Raw genomic sequence first — 21,501 nt, forward strand, 5'->3', positions numbered from 1 at the left:
TCAAATGAAAGTTTGTATTAAGAACCTGCAATTGCAGACATGGACTTGGATTGTGGCATGTCCATCACCTTTGCCACCTGAAATTGGAGTCCCAAAATCTGAAACCCTAATTCAATGGCAGCGTAGGCCATGTTCCAAGCTAAGCTGAGAGAGAAAAGAGATATAGAGATAGGAAGAAGAGACATACTTGTGAGGTGGGGAGTGAGGAAGGAGGTCGATCTGGAGTTGCGGCTTCTGCTACCTTTTTCTCAAAGTGAAGGGAGGATTCTTCGTGGTGGTTTGCCGAAGAAGGGCACCAAGATCGATCCAAGCAGAGGCAACGATAGTCCGATCGACGACGGCAACGATGGTGAGTCGCCAAAGAAGGGAGCAGCGGCAAAGCTTGCAGACGGAGGGAGGGAGATAGAGATAGACGGAGAGAAGAGAAGGAGACGGAGAGAGAATGACGGAGACGGAAGAGAGGACCGGTTTGGTATAAACTGGGCCTCCTTCAAATATCAAAAAAGGACATGGGTCTTAAAAGTATTAAGTGTCAAAAAATGGACTTTATAATCATTAACTTTATTTTATATTGTGATAATTAATTATAATATTTTATTTATACGATTAAAATTATAATATACCTAAAAACATAATAGACATACTTATTTAATAATGTTGTTCTTAGAAAAATTAATGCTAATAAAAATTTGTTGTAAAAAATTTTAAAAACAAGTAAAAAAACATTTTATTTTTACCAAACAAATAAGTGAAATGCACTTTCAGCATCATATCCATTCTAGTAATTATATACAATTACAACATTTTTATATTAACATTTACCAAACACTTTGATATTGTTTTTTGTACTCACAACACCTTTGAAAACATAGTTTACCAAACACTCAACTGCTTTACTTTACAGCTGACTTTACTTCACAGTTGTTTTACTTCACAGCTGTTTTTTCTCACAGTAATACCAAACTGGCCCTTAATCTTTACAATAGAAACTTGCTAAAACTAACATGCTCTTGACGTTTAATTAAGAAATTAAATCCTTAAGACAAAGTTAGGTATGCTTAATTAATAAATAATTCCTACTTACTTAATCTAAGCATGCAAACTTAAAATTAAAAGCCTAAGAAAATAAATAAGAAAAGTTAGACCACTTACTCGGTTGTAGACCTTCTTAGCTAGACTTCAACTAAGCTCTCCAACTTGAGACTTCTCCTCGAAGAGAAAACTTCAAAATATTATTCTAGGAGGGAGCTTCTAAAAAATATGAGCTTGCTCCAATATAGAAATAATAATAATCTTTCTAGAGAGAGAAAGAGAAACCAAAGTTAGAGTGAGAAGTTCTCAAACTCTATTTGGTGGTGCAAGTGAAAATGGGGTACAAAAATCTTTATTTATAGGCACAAGAGAGTGGGAAGAAGTTGTAAGTTTTCAATGTGAGACAAAAACACCTAAAAATGCACTAACAAGAATGTAGAACCAAACCGTGGAGATCCATGGGTCGAAAAAAGGGTATTTTGTGAGACAAAATGGGTGAAATAGGCTAGAGAGATGGGTGAGTCACGTGGGTCGACGCGCGGGTCAGAAAAACCCACCTAGCGGCACTGGGTTGCTTCAACAGATGAACGACTAAGATCATTTTGGCTTAAATGAGGCCAAACAGTCAGGATTAGAAGGAGAGAAGGAGATCTGGTGTGACGCAGCACATCATGCCCCCGTGCGCTCACTGTGTAAATGCCACTGGGCTACGCGTCAGCGTTTCTAGGCCAATGACAACTCGCCACGTGTCGTGTTGTCGGCCCAATCAACAATTCCTTTTTTTTTCCCCCTTTTTCCTATTTTTCTAATTTTTTCAAACTTCGGAAATTCACCAAAAATAGCTCGGGACTCCAAATAATTCTCCGAAAAATCCTACAAACTTGTCTCACTGAGTACTAATTTTCTATGACCTCAAAATAGTCAAATCTCTTCCAGAAAAATTATGAAAAATCCTCCTCTCATAATTTAATTATGAAAAAATGAAAATAAACTTAATCATCACCAAACTCTTGAATTTCGTTTTCCAAAATTCACTTACACATAACTAAACTCTAGAACCACAATGAAAGGTCTTGGTTAGTTAGAAAAAAGTTAAAGAAATCTTTAATTCCCTTAAACAAACCTTAAGAACAAGATTAAAAAACTTAGGCATAAATTCAATTTAGACACATAACTATATATGCTATTTCAACGGGGTCCACGAACTTTCAAATATTTCAAATATACACCTGATTTATTATGTAAATTGAAAAATGAAATTTCGTCCATCAATTTATTGAGAGATCAGTTAAATGTCAGTTTGGCTTTTGCTAACGGGGATTAATTGGAGACGTGACACCAACTCAGCATACATTTCCCGCCAAATGAGCAACACATGTCCACTTGACACGGGCCCACACACCCATCACCTCTTTCCCGCTCGTCGAACGCTCTCCCGACCATTTAGTCTCCAAAAAACATCACGTTTTCCCCAAATTTGAATATAAATCTCTTACATGTGTTCAACAAGCGAGAAAGAGATGATGACTTTGTGGACCCATGTCAGGGGTTAGGTGGACATGTGTCGCTCATTTGGCAGAAAATGAGCGACACGGGTCCACCTAACCCCTAGCATGGGCCCACAAACTCTCACTCTCTCTATTATTATTAAATTGTGGGCCTGTGTCGCTCATTTTGCGAGAAATGTTTGCTGAGATAGCGGCACGTCGTCAAGTAATCTCGATCAGCAAAAGCCAAGCTGTTCTTTAACTGATCTCTCAACGAATCAATAAACAGAAATTCATTTTTCAATTTAGATAATAGATCAGGTGTATATTTGAAATATTTTAAAGTTTATGGACCCCGTTGAAATAGCTTATATAATTATGTGTCTAAATTGAATTTATGCCAAAAAATTAAGTAACACAATTATTATAAACTGAAAATTCAGGGAATGTCACACTAGTTGTGATTAGACATTGAAGATTGAATTTTTGACACAACAAGCATGAAAAATCACACATAGGGTGCACTATGTAGAACCGGCCATGGAGGAGCCTCACCAACTCATGATGGTTGTTGGCACCTCCTAGGGTGTTTGTTTGGTGATTTTGTCTTGGTCTTTCTTAATATGTTATGTTAATATGTCAATAGAATTTGAGTGTTAATAGGTATGCTTAAAAATGAGTTATTTTAATATTTTGTGCTAGTTTAAGAAAAGTTCATATTGCTAGAGATTTTTAGTCTTTACATGGTATTACACATGTGTCAACTAGCAAACATAATCTATGACTGAATCAGAAACTGAATAAACAGTTTCAATAGACTTTATGATTAGAGTTTCAAACATATCTTCTTAAGCTTCGTCCTTCTAAAGAGATGCAAGATACTCCGTACAGTTCCCATTCCAATGACTGTCTTTGTCTTATTGGAAACATTTTCCTTTAGGCTCATTCTTTTCTGAATCTTGCCCTTGGGCTTCAAGTCAAAACCTTCGCCCATCTCTCTTTACTAACATTTAGCCTTAGAATAACCTCAATGTCGCATGCCAAAACAATTTTGTCATTCCAAATCCAGAATATTATTCTCAGTCAAAATGTTCTTGCCCAATATCTTGGAGAGTGGGTTAGACATGTTACTCACTACAGAAAATGAATAAAAAATTAATGCCTAGAAAATATCTGATGGTACATCCCATTAAATTTTTGGAACTCCAAACCTCTCAGTGGACATTCTAGAGTCTCAAGAACTCCTAGTGGGAATTAGAGGCTCACTACTCCAAAAGTTGTCCTACATAATAGTTAAAGGCGCTTGCAAAAGTTATGAGAGCAACTCTTATTCATTCACATATTACCAATCTTAATTGCCTCTAAGTTCATATGGGCTCCGCATAATAGTTAAAAGTTCATTGACTTTGTTAGACTTGACCTATCATTCTTGTAGGTATAGACGGTCAATATGTACATAATAGTTAAAAACCATAGAGAGTTCTTAGCCCAAACATTTAAATAACTAATAATATATTATTATTAAATTTATATGAAGAATAAAAGCATAAAATAAAGAATATGATAAACCAAATCCAAAATATAAGGGATTATGGATAATAGATCCCTCAAAATCAAGTAGGATGACTAAGAGTCAACAACCCCAGCAACCCCCACCTGACCAGCACGTCCTAGGGCCTCCTTGCAGCCCCATAGCTCCTCCACACACGGTGGAGGTTGCAGCCCCACCGGCTGGCCAGTTCTGTCCACCTTTCTACACCTTTTCGCACATCATTTTCATGTTTTGGCTCATATTACAGTACCATAAAAATTCCAGAAAATTGTCATAAAATTCGTACATTTTCTACATCATGTTGACTATCAAAATATGCAGAAAAATAAATATGAACATCAACAAAAATTTCTGGAAAATTCAACTAGCACATAAAGGTCTGAAATTGCCAATTTTCACTTTCTTTGCATGATTAATTTTGTTCCAATTATAACTACCATGTTAGTCATCTAATAACACAAATATAACAATGAAAAACTTAGAAAAATCATACAAAAACATGGAGGTGCCGCAAAAATCAAATAATTAAGCTAATATTTATAAATTGTACATATAACAATTTATCGAAGTTGGCTCTGATACCACTGTTGGTAGGGCTACCCTTTGGTTTAGTTTTTACCGAATCGACAGACTACCGACCGAAATTTTTTGATTTGGTAAACGGATTTTCACAATTTGAAAATTGAAATCCGAAACTGAAAAAATAAAAAAAAAAGTTGGTAAACCGACTAATTACCGAAAATTATTACTAAAAAAACCGAATTAATTATTACCGAAAAAATTGAAATATATACCGAAAAACTGAAACAATTACCGAAATGTAGTTATATATGCTTATATAATACCAAGAAGTAAATTTAGTTATATAAACATGTAGGTCTTCAATTTCGATAAAATTAGACAAAAATGACGGAAATTTTGAATGAAACTTGACCATATGTTTATTTAACATATTATCTACTACATTGATAAAAAAAACATTGAATAAACCAAATTATATAGTAGGTTTCATGTGATATAAGGTGAATATAATGCGCACTGGAGATAAATACTGTTAAATAAAATTAGTATAATGAATAAATGAAATTAGTATATTCTTTATACTCTATAATCTATAGACTATATACTCTATACATTTTAATACTCTTTATACTCTATAATCTATATACTAAACTCGGCCTATATACTCTATATTGTTTAGGATATAGTATAGGATATTAATGTTTAGGCCTTTTAGGGTGTTTTTAATTATTTTTTATATAGAAATGTATTAGGATTTACAAACAACTAAACGAAACACCAAAACGGCCAAACAAAACTCCAAACCCTTTTTTTTTTTCTTTCTAATTGCCTAAAGGCTCCAAACCACAATCAACCCTAAAATTTTTTTTTTTTCTTTCCCTTTCTTTTCTTTTTTTTTTTTTTTTTTTTTCCTTCCTTTTCCCCCATGACCTCTCCACTTGTCCACTTGTCCAGTGATCCAGTCTTCCCTCTCACCTTCTCTTTCTTTCTCCGACTCTCCCAGTCCCTCACTCCCTCATCCCTCCCCGATCTCCCTCTCTTCCTCCTCTCCCTCTCTTCCTCCGGCAATGGGCTGCTCGATCTGCCTCTTCCTCCCCTCTCTCCCTTTGATCTCTGCCTCCGATATTTTCACCGAAATTTCTGAAATCTTGAGAAAAATATCTTGGTATGGTGATAAAATCTCCCCCTCCCCAAAAAATGAAATTTTCCTCCTTGTATAATACTATTATCTTAGTGGCAAGGAGTAAAATTTCGGTTTCGAAAAAATTAGACAAAAACGACGGAAATTTTGAATGCAACTTAATCATATGTTTATTTAACATATTATCTACTACATTGATAAAAAAACATTGAAGAAACCAAATTATATAGTAGGTTTCATGTGATATAAGATGAATATCATGCACGCTGTAGGCAAATACTGTTAAAAAAATGGATCACTAATTAATAATTATATAAATAACACCTCAAATTTATTTATATTACAATATTAAATCATGAATTAAATAATTATTCAATAAGATGAATATAATGCGTGTTTGAGGCAAATACTGTTAAATAAAAATGGTTTACTAATTAACAATTACATAAAAACCTCTTTTTAAGGGATAAAAATGTATTAGGATTTATTGGTTTAGGGTTTAAAAACAATTAAACGAAACCCTAAAACGGCCAAACAAAACTCCAAACTTTTTTTCTTCTTTCCAATTGCCCAAAGACCCCAAACCCTAAACCTTTTTTTTTTTTTTACTCCTTTTTTCTTTCCTTCCTTTTCTTTCCCCCGTGACTCTCCAGTCTTGCTCTCATTAGTCAATAGTCATTTCTCACTTCTCTTTCTCATCTTTTTCATTTTTTTCCTCCAAAAGTCAAAATTGTTCCCCCATTCCCATTCCTCTTTCTTCTTTTTTTTTTCTTCTTCTCATTTTTCTCCACAGACTCCGCCCCCATGCCTCTCTCTCTCTCTCTCTCTCTCTCTCTCGGCATCTCCATAACCAACCCACCTTCACCCTCATCTCCTTCTCCCTCCTCTCTTCCTCCCTCACGGCCTCAGTTCCTCCCAAAACTTAGTCCTTCTCTTTCTCCCTCAATCTCCCAAAACTCAAAAACTTCCCAAAAAATCCCCACCCCCAAAGCCGAAAGTTTATGCAAAATTATGGAAATTTTGACGAAATCTTGTTGGTTTGGTGTTAAAATTTCCATACAAAAATAAATAAATAAAAATTTTGGCGAAATTTTCGAAATTTTACTCCTTGTGTATATCTAGGCCATGCAATAATATATTAATGAATACCAATCTTCACATTTGAAGACTTGAAAACTATTGCTATATTTTTTAAGAAAAAAACAAACGTGTTGCTAAAATGACTACAACCGATTTAATCATTTAACAATACCAAAATTAGTAGATAGCTTCCCTTGCTACCCAACAATATATTAACATGTTACATCTTATGTTTTTATGAAACTGGATGGACAAAAAAAAAACAAAAGGATAGACTTATACCAAGGTGAAATCATTGCGTAAAGCTTTCTCCGATGTTTTGCTAATGGGTCTGCTATGCAAATTCATCCCTACTCATAGTCATGGTCAAGTCTTCTCATTCTTTTAAGCAGTTGCAAGACTTGGTGGTTTTGTAGTTACATCATATGGAGAAAGGGGGAAAGAGGAAATGAACAGGGGGAGTACGGTTTTTCATTCATATATTCAGCATACACCAATAGGCTATTCTTAATGTGTAAATATAGGGATATTTACTTAGATTACTCGGGTTCTCTCCACACTCTCGTGTATCAAAATATCCCTATATTTACACTTGCCAATATATTGGTGTTCGCGCAATTGGAAAAGACTATTCGCACTCGCAATAGAGAGGCTAGTGATACAATAAAACATGAAGAACCATGGAGGATCCATACGTTGTTCTCTTGATTGAAAGTCGAATAAGGTGTGAATCCAAACGCTCTTTGCCGATTGGTTCTTTTAGTCACATAAATGTCTAACGCTCTCCACTAGGAGGAGGTGGAGGGATGTACTTACTGGAGAATGAGAATGCTAGCTCTCTTCTCTCAAATTCAATTGTTGAGAAAATAGAAAAAAACGTAGAATGAACTTACTAAGACTTAACTTGTTTTGACTTCATGACTTGGGCCTTTTTTTATAAACTTGAGTGGAAAACTATTTTCCACTAAACGAGGGCCGATCCTCTTAGTCTCACGGGCTAAGTGGTTAGTCCATTTGATTAGGTAATTAACATTTAATTAAATTAATTAATACCTTAATTAATTAATAAATCCATCATTCTATTTCCTTCTATTAATTTACTCTTAGACCCAATTAATTAACTTTTAATTAATTATTTTCAAGTCCATTTCTAATATCACCTCACACTTATTCGCGTGTGACCTTTTATGTTCCAATTAAATCCGGTAGCGACTTAAGGACACTTTCATAAATTAAACTAACCCTAGTAGAAGTACCATTTTACCCTTAGGTCTCCACAAGGCATGATTGATACCTAGCAACATGTCATGCTACCCAAATTAACCGAAAAGGTAAAAGAACCTATTCAGTCTTGATTGCATCACCATACAGTCTCTCTATTATTTTATGTTCTAAATCATGGTCGGGTATGAAATTTCGTCAACCTAAACATGATCCTTGCAGTTCAACTCTTATGTATATATTTCATTTGATCAAGGGAGCTTGTTCCATGACCAAGTACTTTGGCTAGAGATTCCTAAATTTAAATATATGTTGTCTTTGAAACATCTCTCCTATTAGAAGGAATGACAGATTCTTTGAACACACACATATCCTCATACGTCAGTGACTATGACTAATCTATACCTTGAACTAAACTCTAAGAATCTATCCTTGTAATATAGTTAAAGCATAGTGACTGGGCGCACATGAAAACCTTAGCGTTTCAAGTCTAGGGACCAGTTGTATTACCAAGATTAATGGATTCATGTTGACGGGTGAGTAATACTTCATAATAGGTATTCATTCTATTCATCATGTTCAGTGAACCATATATTGGCACCCATGATCTTCTTCTAGTGTCTCTACACTGATTATCCTAAATGTTAAGCAGAGACAGATCATGTTGGTCTTACCAGATTTGATATTGTCAAGATATCAATCCTACGACCATGAACAATTTAGGTTTTAAGTATTGAGTTATATAAGTCTCACGGTCCTAACTTCTTTAGGTTGTTATTCTTTCACCTTAAAATAGACCTCTTTTATGCATACACATAAATATAAAATGCATATTTAGGATGTTACATAAAAGACAAGTTTGCCCTTAATGTTAAACATATACGAAAACAAACAATACATTTATCAAAACAATTGATGTTAGGACATATTCCAACAGCCAAGCATCTCTATTGATAAGTCTAAATTGTTCCTGATCAAAAGGATCACTATATAAGTAATAGTGCATCCAAGATATATCAAAATAGCTTTTTAGCCTACTCGCTTAAGGAGATAGTCATTTTCGAACTATGCGTGTGAGGGATGCCAGAGCAAAAGCATAGGTGCCTGTAGAAGCATAAGTTCACTGAACTGATCTGAGTATATGTGATTCTTGTATAGAGTGAAACAATAGTCAATCAAGATCTTATAAAGTTGTAGCATATTTAAATTAGTCCTTTGACCTAAGATACCAGAACTTTTTTGTACTTCTTGTCATTATACTTTGGTGGTATAATACACATGTGCCAAGGTATAATGTGTGCATTGCTGGGTATAGTGAAAAAGGTAAGAAATCATATGAGTAGTCAACAAGAAATCTATCTCCTTACCATAAGAGGAAGGAAAATGTGTCCTCTATGATTAATTTAATGTAAGTCAAAGACTTCAGTCAAAGCATGTGGGTGAGATGATAATTGGAATAGAGTTTTTTTAATTATATCTCGACTGACTCATAATTAAAAAGATATTTGCTCATAAAATCACGTTAGAGGTTTTGACCAAAATACTTCATACCTCATAACTGTGATCAGGACACTATAAGACTAAGATAGATGGACCGTATCGAATTGCACCTACAATTGAATAGATTTTGTAATCTATTTAATTTGGATGAGCTTGAAACATAGCTATGAGGTATGTTTCAATACATTTTGTGATCAGGACACTATAAGACTTAGGGCTGGGTAGAAATACCGAAATATCGAAAAATACCGATACCGTATCGATACCGAAAATACCGATGAATTCGGTAACGGTACTGGTTTACAAAACCCGGTACCGACGGTATACCGATACCGACGGTATATTGAAAAAGTATAATTAAAATAATTCATTTTTATACATTTCTATACTATATTGGTATACCCTAAAATACTTAGTATTACCTTTCTATATAATTTATAATTTTATATAATACATTTCTAATTTTCTATAATTTATACAATATGATATAATATTAGTAATTTAGTATATTGTATAATATGATATAATATAGTAAAATACGATATAATATGGTATAATATATTAATATCAATATGAACTATGGAGTTATGGACTATTTATGATTTATGTAATTATCTCAATCATAAATGTATAATATGATATAATATATTATTAGTAGTATATGGTATTAGCCATTTAGCCTAACGGCCCTATTAGGTATATGACATATACCATATACCCTAAGGTTTAGCCCTAAACCCTAATATTATACTAAATTATAAACCCTATATAGTATATGTATATGATATCTCATACTAAATTACTAATTTCTATACCCTAATAGTCTAATACTATAAATTTATAATTTATAGATTCATAGTTGGTAACTTAGAGTTTGGTATATAGTATATAGTATATAGTATATAGTATATAGTATAGTAATATAATATGGTATAATATGGTATAGTATAGTATAATATGATAATATTAGTAATTTAGTATATTGTATAATATGATATAATATAGTAAAATATGGTATAATATGGTATAATATATTAATATCAATATGGACTATAGAGTTATGGACTATTTATGATTTATGTAATTACCTCAATCATAAATGTATAATATGGTATAATATATTGTATTAGTATATGATATTAGCCATTTAGCCTAACGGCCCTATTAGGTATATGACCTATACCATATACTCTAAGGTTTAGAAGATGATATAAATTAAAAAACATGTAAACTATTAAGTTATTGACTATATACTATAAATTATAAAAAAAAGAACATATGTAATAAAAATAAAAAACTCCAAACCCCAATTGAAATTTGAAACCCCAAAATACCCTAAACTCTAAACCCCAAAATACCTTATTTATTCATATACAAAATAAAACTTTATTTTTATAATTTTTTTTTCCCTTTCCCCCTAACCCACGTGCCCTCCCCCCGCCCCCTCCCCCTTTCTTCTTTCTTTCGTTTCTTTTTCTTCTTCTCTCTCCTCCCACCTGTGTCTTTTTTCTTCTTTTCTCTTCTCTTCTTTTCCCCTTCTTTTTCTTTCTGCGTGCGACCACAACCCCAACCACCACAATCAATTCATCATCCCCAACAATCACCACCACCACCACCACCGGTCCACCACTATCATCTATTTCCCTCTCCCCAAAATACCTTTCCTCCTTCTCTGTCTCTTTCTCCCTCTCTGTCGCACCCCCTCCCCACCCCGCCCAACCCAGCGCAACTCACCACCCTCCCTCCCCACCTTTTCTCTCTGTCTCTGTCCCTTTCTCCTTCTCTGTCGCACCCCCCTCCCTCTCTCCCTCTCTCCCTCTCTCCCTCTCTCCCTCTTATCTCTCCCCCTTTCTTTGTGATTTTTTTAATTTGGTGTTGTAGTCGGCATTGCCACTCTCTGACCGATACCGAAGCAATCAGTTACCGACCCATATCGGTCGAAATTCGGTATGGGTGTTTCGGTACAGTTACCATACCGAACCCACCCCTAATAGACTCAAGGCCTATATATATGTATATATTCGTATTTATGTACACAATTATTCTTGTGGAAAAATCAAACGGAAATTTGATTATTCAATTGCCAAATTGAAATAAAACCTAAAGGATCACACATGTGTTGAAAACATTGAACATGACAGTTAATTGTTGATTAGTTACTTTGGGTCAAGGCTTTTGACCAAAGTTACCATAGAAGGACGATTTATTATTGTAATAATTAATCATGGTTAATTATAGAGAAAATTAACCACTACTTTAGACCTCAGGTGATTAATTAATCACTTGATTAGTGTAAATGAGATTTATGAATGGCTAATCAAATCCACTTGGCACATTATTGGGAATCTTTGATTTTGTCAAAGAGATGGGGTCACATATGCAAATATGATAAAGGGAAAAAGATGAAAAAGGTTAAAAGTACAAAAGATGCTTTATCACATGTAAATCATGAAACCAAGGCAAAATGAATTATGAAGATTAAATATAGAGAAACTTATAATCCAATCTATTTTATGAGTTTTTCTTAGACTAAAACTAGTAGTGATTTATAGTTTTTAATCTAATCCTTTTATTTTTCTTTTTTGACGCCTTTATGTTAGGTTTTAATTCCAGAATTTTGGGCTTCGCCTAAAATACCAGAGTTAAAACTTAACATGCAATCCCTACAAAACTCACTCTATACCCTAGAAGGAAAAATACCCTTCAAATCAAAAAGAATACCCTTCAAATCAAGAGAGAACATTATTATAAATTAAATAAATTTTCTTATAAATTAAAAAGGCTTTATTATGAATTAAAAAAAAAATTTTATAAATTAAAGGATTTTATTATAAATTAAAATAATTTTTTTATAAATTTTAAAACATTTCCGGTCTTTATCTAAAAACTATTTTTCTAAAAAAACCAAGTCTAATTATCTCTTGAATATATTAAAAAGATGAATCAAAGGTTGAGAGTGATTCAAATCAAGGGACAAGATCTAGATCATCTAGACTTTGTGGACAATTGAACATATAAGAATTAAAGTAGAACTTGACCCAAATTACTGGTATCAATAGTGAACTTTGACCTTTAATACAATGTGGTGCCTTGTACAATGTACCAAACAAAGCCATGTACAGACGTACGTCATTCTTCCCCCTTTTTCCCATGCCCCGATGCCCGTAACATAGTGAAAATGTGTCATATTACTATCAATGAAAAATTCTCCATTTCTTTAGTCACATGGAAATTGTCAGTCCAACTTCCAAAATGAAAAGGAAAATATAAAACAGAAAGCCATAAGGAAATAAATTAATAAACTTAAAGGGCATACCTGATTGACCCAGAAGGATTGAGAGGGAAAAAAACAAAAAACAAAAAAGTAGTGTGATACAGTTGCTGGTTGTTTTTTTCTTTCCCTCTTACATTTCTGCGGAAGAGAATACACAAAACAGTGGCAATGCATGTAATCAAAGGCCTGCCACCTCTGTGACTTTGACCTGAATATGCATCTGCCAGCTGGATTTTTAATAAAATATTTACACGCATATATAGAAACGACATATATATATATATATATATCCACTCAGATGTGGACTACGCTCTTTGCGTAGCTCACCATTACACAACTCCTCCCAGCACAGCTCACCTGTTGGACTTGGAATGATACAGTTGTTGGGTCCTTCCTTGAATACTAGGGAAGCGGTTTAACTGGAAATAGAATGTTTATCCTCCGTTGTTATAAACCTAACACAATAGCTAGGAACAGCCAAAATGCCCATTGAACACAAGGGAGAAGATCTGCACAAGCTGCAATAACACTAAGTGTGTTAGTAACTAGAAGAAGGATTCAGATTTAAAGTTAAACTACTTTCAATCTCTTAAATGTTGAGAGCTAAACTACATCAAATTCACCAACCTAACAATAATTATACCATAAGCAACCATGTAGTGAAAAACATAATAAAATCAGTTGACATACATGTGGATGGCGATGGTTCAGCTGATGACATTGTGTCAGAATGTCTCGTATCTGAATCACTCTTTGATGGTGGCTGAACATGAGCAAAAACTACATGTGGCAAGGGACTGGATGCTGGAACTGAATGGGAGACGGGTGCTGATGGGTGTACTTGTTTTTGTGGTGATGGACCAAAGACAGGTGGGAAAGTATTTGGTGCAACAGCAGGTGCTAAATGAGACTGCTTTCCAGTCTTCCCCCTAGATCCAAAGTGGAAACTGGGAGGCTTTGCTTCATAACTTTTCTCAGGTGCAGGCAAAGTTTTATGCGGATCAGGTGAACCATCCTCAGGTGCAGGTCCGCCTTTTTGAGTTACAGGTGGAGAAATATCAATTGCAGGTGCAGGTGAAACTGCAGGAGCTAGATGGGGGTTGTGGTGGTGGTGGTGATGATGGTGATGGTGATGGTGGTGGTGGTGGTGGTGGTGGTGGTGGTGGGGCTGAGGCAGTGGAGCAGGAGAAGGTGACCATGCAGTGCCATCGCCACCATTGAGGGAGTGCTGCAAGATAGATGAGAGACGAACTTGCTTGACTCTACCAAATACAGTATTATTCAGGCCCAGGTTTCTTGAATGAGAACGTGTGATGGTTTGGGCCAGTTGTTTTAATCTCTGCGTTGAAGGAGTATTACCAATTGTCAGTAGAACAGATGACTGAACAGTAGTGGGGGCTGCTACAGTTGAACCTTTTGAGTTTGACAAGCTAACATACAAGTTCTGCATCCAACAAAATAAAATCAATCAGAATCTGCAAAATGCACCCAAGGTTATCAAATCATCAAACTCTTACAATAAATTGATAGATGCAAAAGACAACCACACTACAGCACAGCTCTGCTTCAGGAAAAGATAGGCAAATAGTAGGTACGGAGGAGACAGCAAAAGGATAGACTAACCTCATAAGGTGCTAGATGTAATCCCGACTTCAGCTGGCTTTTCAGTTCATTGAAATTTTCTTGTATTTGATAGATAGAAAAGTTTAAGGTAAAATTAAAAAGGATTTGCACTTTCTGCAGAAGAAATGCATTCTGTGGAGGAATTATAGTAATTCCACCGGGAAATTTTAGCACCTCAAAAAATAATGTGCGCCCAAAAAAAGATGTATTCAGGCGGAGTGATTGGTGTGTAACCAGATATTCAAAAGATGCCCTGATCAAACTTTGAGAAGTTGGTAATAACTTTGATGATTTTGGGTCCGGATCAACCCCAAACACAACTCTTGTTATGTTTGATCCAGCAATGGGTTCCAGAGATAAGATTACCACCTGGTTCAAATAGTAAATTAGATCAAATACAGAAAAGATGGAGACTCTACTCAGAAAAGAAGAGCAAAGATACCTTCGTTGAGGGAGCAACTATCTCGTCAAAAATGTCATCTTCAAGCTGCAAGATATTTCCCTCCAGGAAGGAAACTGGTTTCAAAAGGTTGAAACTTGCTACTATATAATGATCTGGATAAACAAATGTTGCCCATCAGAAAGTATAGATATACTAACTAATGTCATCACAAAGAAAAATTGTGTTCACAACATAAAAATACAAAAAAATAATAACAGCTATGAGGTGATTTACAAGGATTATAGAAAAGAAAAAAGGTAAGAAAGAAAAGGAAGTAGAATAATATGCATTACTTATGTAACAAGAGTACAAGACTTAGCACAACACTCGAAATCGAGTGCTAGCATCGCATGGTCAAGACTAACATGCACAATTACTTTTTACATTGTCCCAAACCCACTAAGTATCGCATGCCTTATGCATTGTTGGTGATCTAAATTAGCATCCAAAGATATAACACCAGCCATAAGACTGAGTAATTCAGGCCATTCTAGCAAAAAAACAGAAAAATGCATGTCATGTCTTCCAAAATGCACCTTAGAGCATTCACAAAGGTTGTTCAATAGTTCAATGCAATAGTGCAATTTTTTGAACTATTTTGGCATCTATTGAATTGAACTGCAGTTTTACTTGCAATGGTATAATTCAATAGCTTCACATCAATAGCTATATCTTTTTAAATGTCACCCGACTCATTGGTCTTCTCTTTTATGTTTCTCTCTCTTCTGCAACCCCATGTGACATGTGGGGCCCTTGTCTAGTGTTATTGCAATTCATACCAGGGTGTTATTTCTTGCACTCTCTATTGCAATTGCATTAATTGCAATGAACTAAACTACACCACTGCAAGTGAATTTTAATCTATTAGTTCAATTTCATGCAATAAAATTGCAAGTACACCACTATTGCAAATGCTCTTAATATAGATTATCCATCCAAAAAGCTTATGCTATTAGGTGGAGAGACCCAATGATATATATATATATATATATGCTCATTCAGGTGAGAACGTTCGCACCTGATGCCAAGCACTCGGTAGTGCAAAATTTTGCAGCTACAAAGCGCTCGGCGCTAGTTTGTCAGCGTTCATGTTAGAATTTAGCTCTGGAATTTTGGGCAGACACCAAGCCCATTTTATACCCTAGAAGGGGATGGGGTGAAAAGATAGAGGTTTACCCTCAAAACTAGGCGGAGGAAGCATATAGATAGGCCCCTTCCATTGAGAGATCCCTCAAATAAAATTAGGCCCCTTCCATTGAGAGATCCCTCAAATAATTTTATTTAAGGGATCCTTTATGAGGCTCATTCCATATAGTATTTCAACAATCCGAACGGTCTATTTTTTAAGTCTATATTTAAAGATCATCCTTGCAAAAAATTAGACAAACTGAAAACCATTAAGCTATCAAAATTTGATCAAATAAATAGACGAACATAATATTTTTGATAAACACTTGAAATGGTGACCGATTAATCAACGGTTAAATGTTTTCCGATTAACCTAAATTTATGCAAGGACGATCCTTTAAAGTAGACCAAAAAATAAACGGTTCTAATCATCAAAATATAATGTGGAGTGGACCCTACAAGAGAACCCTTAAATATGCTTATTTAAGGTATCCCTTAAGGGAAACAGTCTCTATATATATATAGTCCTCTAGAGAAGATGTCCGCATTTTTCAAAATTTGCGGATGCCGACTCAGTGCCGACATGGGGTAGACAGTGTGTCGACACGAAATTCTAAAACTTGTTGCAACACATCATCTATGTCGACACACTATTTACCCATGTCAGCACTATATCGGCGTCCGCAAATTTTAAAAAATACGAACATCCTCTCTAGAGAAAATCCCTATATATATAGCTTTACTAGACACTTAAGCACACATAAAACCCATTTTTTTGGGTGGACATACACATGGACAAGTGATCCCTCTTTTGAGTGATCAGGAATTCTTATCTAGTCCCTATTAGGGGTGACCTATGGTATCCAATCCAAGAAATAAAACTATTAAAGTTGAGAGACCCAAAAGGTTTATATATAGATTTATTAAACACTTAGCGCAACCAATGTGAGACTAGTGCTCAACATGTAAGTCCCAAATATTAGCACAACATTCTGATGGATCTTGGGCACATAAAATAATATTTGTTGGGAAGACTAAAGATCAAACGAAAGAACATTAAAAGAAATAAAGAAATCAAACACATAAAACTTAACATGAAAAAGAAAAAGGAAGGAAAATGGAAAAAGCCTGCTTCAGCAGATTGTGCTTGCCCACAAGGACAAAGAACATAATCCCCTAACAACACCAAAGAACCGTACTCTCTCTCTATCTATCTCTCTCTCCCCCTCTCTGTCTCTCACTCGCTCACTCACTCTCAAACATGAGACAATTGGAAACTAATTGCAAGCGAAGCATGACTAATCATAAAAGACATAAGCTTGTAACCAGGTTCCAAACTCGGTGAAAATTAGAGTAACGCATCAACTGAGTCATATGAACTCTAGAACAACAGTAGTGACTCAGATTAAACACTTAACAACCAGTCCAAAGTCCCAAAAAAGGTGGCTCGGCAGCCATCCATCGTCATCACTGCATCCAATATTGTCAATGAAATTTTTAAAAGTGTTGCTAAAGTTAGCTAAACCAATAAATTGAGTCAGTTATCTGATTCCAGCTATACATATCATGCTTCATGCCTCAATATGCCAGGGGAACAAATATACTTAGAGATGATTACATGGTTATAAAAGAATAATCAAATAGCATCAACAAAAAAGAAAGGTACTTTGATATTATTCGAAAATAATATATGCCAACAAACAAAAAGCGTTCATTTCCAGCTTCCAAAGAAAGAAAGGCAGTTTGATACGGATAATTTAAGCCTACATTCCAAAACCTAATCTTGGTTAACATGGAACAATTATGGGATAAGAACACATGAAAATGAAAATGTTATCTATTTGATAACCCATCAAACTTCAGCAGCCTTATAAGCAAATCATTCTGGATAATAAAGTGGTTTCCTTATTTCCTGCTTTGGCTGTGATTTAATTTTGCAAATCTTCTAGATGCAAGGACTAAAGGATGAACCAGTAAATAGAATTCACAATTTAAAAAAAAAAAAAAGGAAAAAAAATAGGGCACAACTATACAACCCCCCTTCCACAAGAAAAAAAAGTAAAAAAAAAAATAAAAAATAAAACTGTAGATTCCGATTCCTTAGAGTTAATAAACATGCCAAGTATAGTACACACTTTAATGGGAATGTCTCATCTTATTCCTTCTCATTTTGATTCTTCCTCATTCTAATTCCTCATCATTTCCATTCCAAGCACGTAAACATGTCATTAGATCAAAATCTAATTCCTGACTTTAATTCCAAAAAGTACAATACTTAATCAGGATTTGGACCGGGTTTGATCGTTAAGTATAAGATTTTTATCCAACGGTTGGATCAAGACTCATAGCATGTATTCTATTTCTACATTTTTTTCTATTATCCAGAAGGACAGGAACTACTCCTCTCTGCTCGACCTCATTGAACAATAGACCTTGAGGATTGATAATTAATTTATAACCCTCAGACTAAAACAATAATTTAGAACCCACAGCAAGGCTATGAGGAAGCTTATAATCAATAATAACTCCTAGGGAAATCAAACTCTAGCACATGCAAGTTCAAAATTGATAACACAAACGCCCATTATAACAGCTAAAATAGAGAGATCAGGGATGCTGTTACATACCATATTATTGATAAAAACCTATTATTTGTAAACACGAAACTTGTGTGTTGAACATGAAAATACCCAAATAATACCTGACAACGTGGCTGTGCAGTACATTTTTGCAAATATGTTATTCTCCAATTTGAATTTTCTAAGTACAAAATATTAAAAAAAACATAATGGTGAAATAATCATGAAGGTATATACCACCTGTAATTTTCTTGCCAAAGACGTACACCACCATGATAGTCTAAAGACTTTCCCTTCATTTATTTATTTATTTTTTATTTTTTTTAGAGGAACGGCTTCCCCTCTAATTAAGTAAATGTGTTTTCCATTCAAAACCATTGAAACAAGTGTTGAACATGACCATCATGTTATCTAGTATTTGACATACCAAATACTTCAAAGAAGCATCAAGCATTTTACAGATCATAGGTGAAAGCACATTGACTTAAACTGGAATTCTTTTTCCTCATGCACTAATCCAAATGAGAACATGTTTCTATGGACATAGAATACATTAATTCAACCCCCCCCCCCCCCAAAAAAAAAAAGAAAAAGAAAAAGAGAGAATGAATTAATTCATATATATTATATGCTATCAAATTAATTTAAATTTTCTGATCAATGACAACAAGTTTATTACATAAATAACATATGGGAACTTAAAAGGAGAGTATTATTCACATGAGCGACAAAGAAAGAGCTCCTGCGAGCGTTTCATTAGTTTAGTGACTGTAATTCAATTCAAGTGGTGTGGCTAACTAAAAAATCAGCTGGGTCATTTATATACAAACCATTGGATCCTCATAGCAACTCACATTTGTGCTTTTTTTGTATCTCAAGTAAGCAATTCTGCTTAAAAGGAGAGTATTATTCGCATTAGCGACAAGGAAAGAGCTCCTGTGAGCGTTTCATTAGTTTGGTGGCTGAAATTCAATTCAAGTGGTGTGGCTAACTAACAAATCAGCTGGGTCATTAATATACAAACTGTTGGATCCTCATAGCAACTCACATTTGTGCTTTTTGTGTACCTCAAGTAAGCAATTCTGCTTAAAAGGAAACATATCATTCTGACTAACATATCCATATTTAGCATCTGAATACACTTCCTTAAAATGTAGGTTCTTAAACTTAAAATTCTGCATGGCTTACTTTAAAGAGAAATGAACAACTGAAATAAGAACCAAACATATAAGTCAACAAGTCTAGCTACAATTTATTTTTTCTTTTTTCAGTTATATTCTGCTCCTATTAGTTCCGAATAATATAGGGGGAACAAATGAGAAATTAATCTTGAACCAAAGATATTTTAATACTAGGGACACCACAGCTTAGTTAAGTTTCTCGTTTCTAATAAAGCAAAATAAGATAAGCAGAATAAAAAGGAAAAAAATAATAATAAACAAAGAAAATAACATAGGCAATAGACTCAAAATTGCTCGATCTTTTGTTGTCCTACATTTTCTCAGCAACCAACTAACAAAGACCAACCAACACCAACAACCGAAAATAAATTCCAAACCCCCCCCCCCCCCCCCCCCCCAATTTCAAAACAAATCAACATTAAAAGATACCAGAATGATAATTTTGTTTCCCTAATTTTCTCAACAACCAAACCAAGCACCCCACGGCCACCAACCAACAAAAAAACCAGAAATCATATATCTCATAAACCCCCAAAAAAAGCTAATAAATAAAATGAAACATAAAAGCCAAAATTCCTAAAAAATCGAAAATTCAAGATGCAAAGGCTTGTAACACAATGTTGATGTACAGAAACACTAGAAACAAATCAAAGCCCAATTGCAGAAATTCATCAACCCACCTTTGAACTTTGAATCAAGATCCAAATCACTGTGATCCGCAAACTGAAGAAATGGAGGCAACCAAAACATAGCAGAGAGGAACAAAGCAAGAGACAGTAAGAGAACCAAGATGCATCTGAGGCTAATGAGCCTTTGAATCCCAGCATACCAACAAGCACAGTGACGCTCTGCATTTTGCTCTGAGGCCTCAGAGCCCACACTGGAAGGCAAAGCCTGGTCTTCTTCAGCCTTTCCCATAGAGAACAATGCAAATGGTGAAGTGGGTCAGTATCCATGCCCGGTTTGCGCAACTGGGTCTTGGTTGGTTTCACCCATTCTGGATCCTAGAATGAGAAACTCAAACAACCACTTACACAAATTTTAGAGACAAAAGAGATTGTGGATGTGGATGCGGATGCGGATGTGTTTGAGTCTTTTTCTCTTTTTGAATTTCCTCTTGCGGAAAATGAATAATAAGTTTAGGGTTTCAAAGTGAGGACTGGAGAAGTAACTTCTGCTAGAAATGACAAGTACAGTCTTTTTTGAGATGGTGTTGCTTTATCTGTTTTTATTTTTAATATTTTAAAAAGTTTTAAATAGAGGAAGTGAAGGGGAAAGTACAGCGGTCAGCGGGGGTTGGACGGATTTATTTAAACCGCTGCACTAGAAAATATAGGAGATGATGTAAATTTTGTTTTTCTATTTTTTGATAGATAGGCGAATTTTCCACATTATTCATTCTACATTTCTACTTCATAAAAGCATTTACATTTTACATCATCTTAGGCTCTTAGCGGTAAGAGGCCAACCGAAGTGCTGCGTCTTCCACTCAAACTAGCTGTTAACAAGATAAACCAAACTAAGCAAGATAATGAGTGTTGGAACATAAAATTGCACGGGGAAATTCCTCCAATAAGTAATCTTCTTTGGTTGATCTTGAGAAGTAGGACATCGTCTTCGATCAAAAATGAGAGCGAAAGGATGTATCATGTACCTGTAAAAGGCACTCCAATATGCTCAAATGATGTACCTGTAAAAGGCACTCCAATGCTCAAATTATATTTCTACTTCAAATTTTC

The 21,501-nt window shown here is 34.7% G+C and overlaps 1 protein-coding gene across 1 annotated transcript; it reads right to left on the minus strand.

Moving 5' to 3' along the window:
• Positions 1–12,705: 12,705 nt before the first annotated feature.
• LOC147299917 (uncharacterized) lies at positions 12,706–20,970 on the minus strand. Its single transcript, XM_086249237.1, has 5 exons — positions 20,443–20,970; positions 14,875–14,987; positions 14,433–14,801; positions 13,500–14,253; positions 12,706–13,327 (listed from the first exon to the last, which is right to left on the minus strand). The coding sequence occupies exons 1-5, from the start codon at positions 20,678–20,680 to the stop codon at positions 13,257–13,259; spliced, it is 1,545 nt and encodes a 514-aa protein (XP_086105363.1). The 5' UTR covers positions 20,681–20,970; the 3' UTR covers positions 12,706–13,256.
• Between the last annotated feature and the right edge of the window lie 531 nt (positions 20,971–21,501).

The sequence above is a fragment of the Dryas octopetala genome, chromosome 1, assembly GCF_963921425.1.
Source record: "Dryas octopetala chromosome 1, drDryOcto1.1, whole genome shotgun sequence".
Lineage (NCBI taxonomy): Eukaryota > Viridiplantae > Streptophyta > Magnoliopsida > Rosales > Rosaceae > Dryas > Dryas octopetala.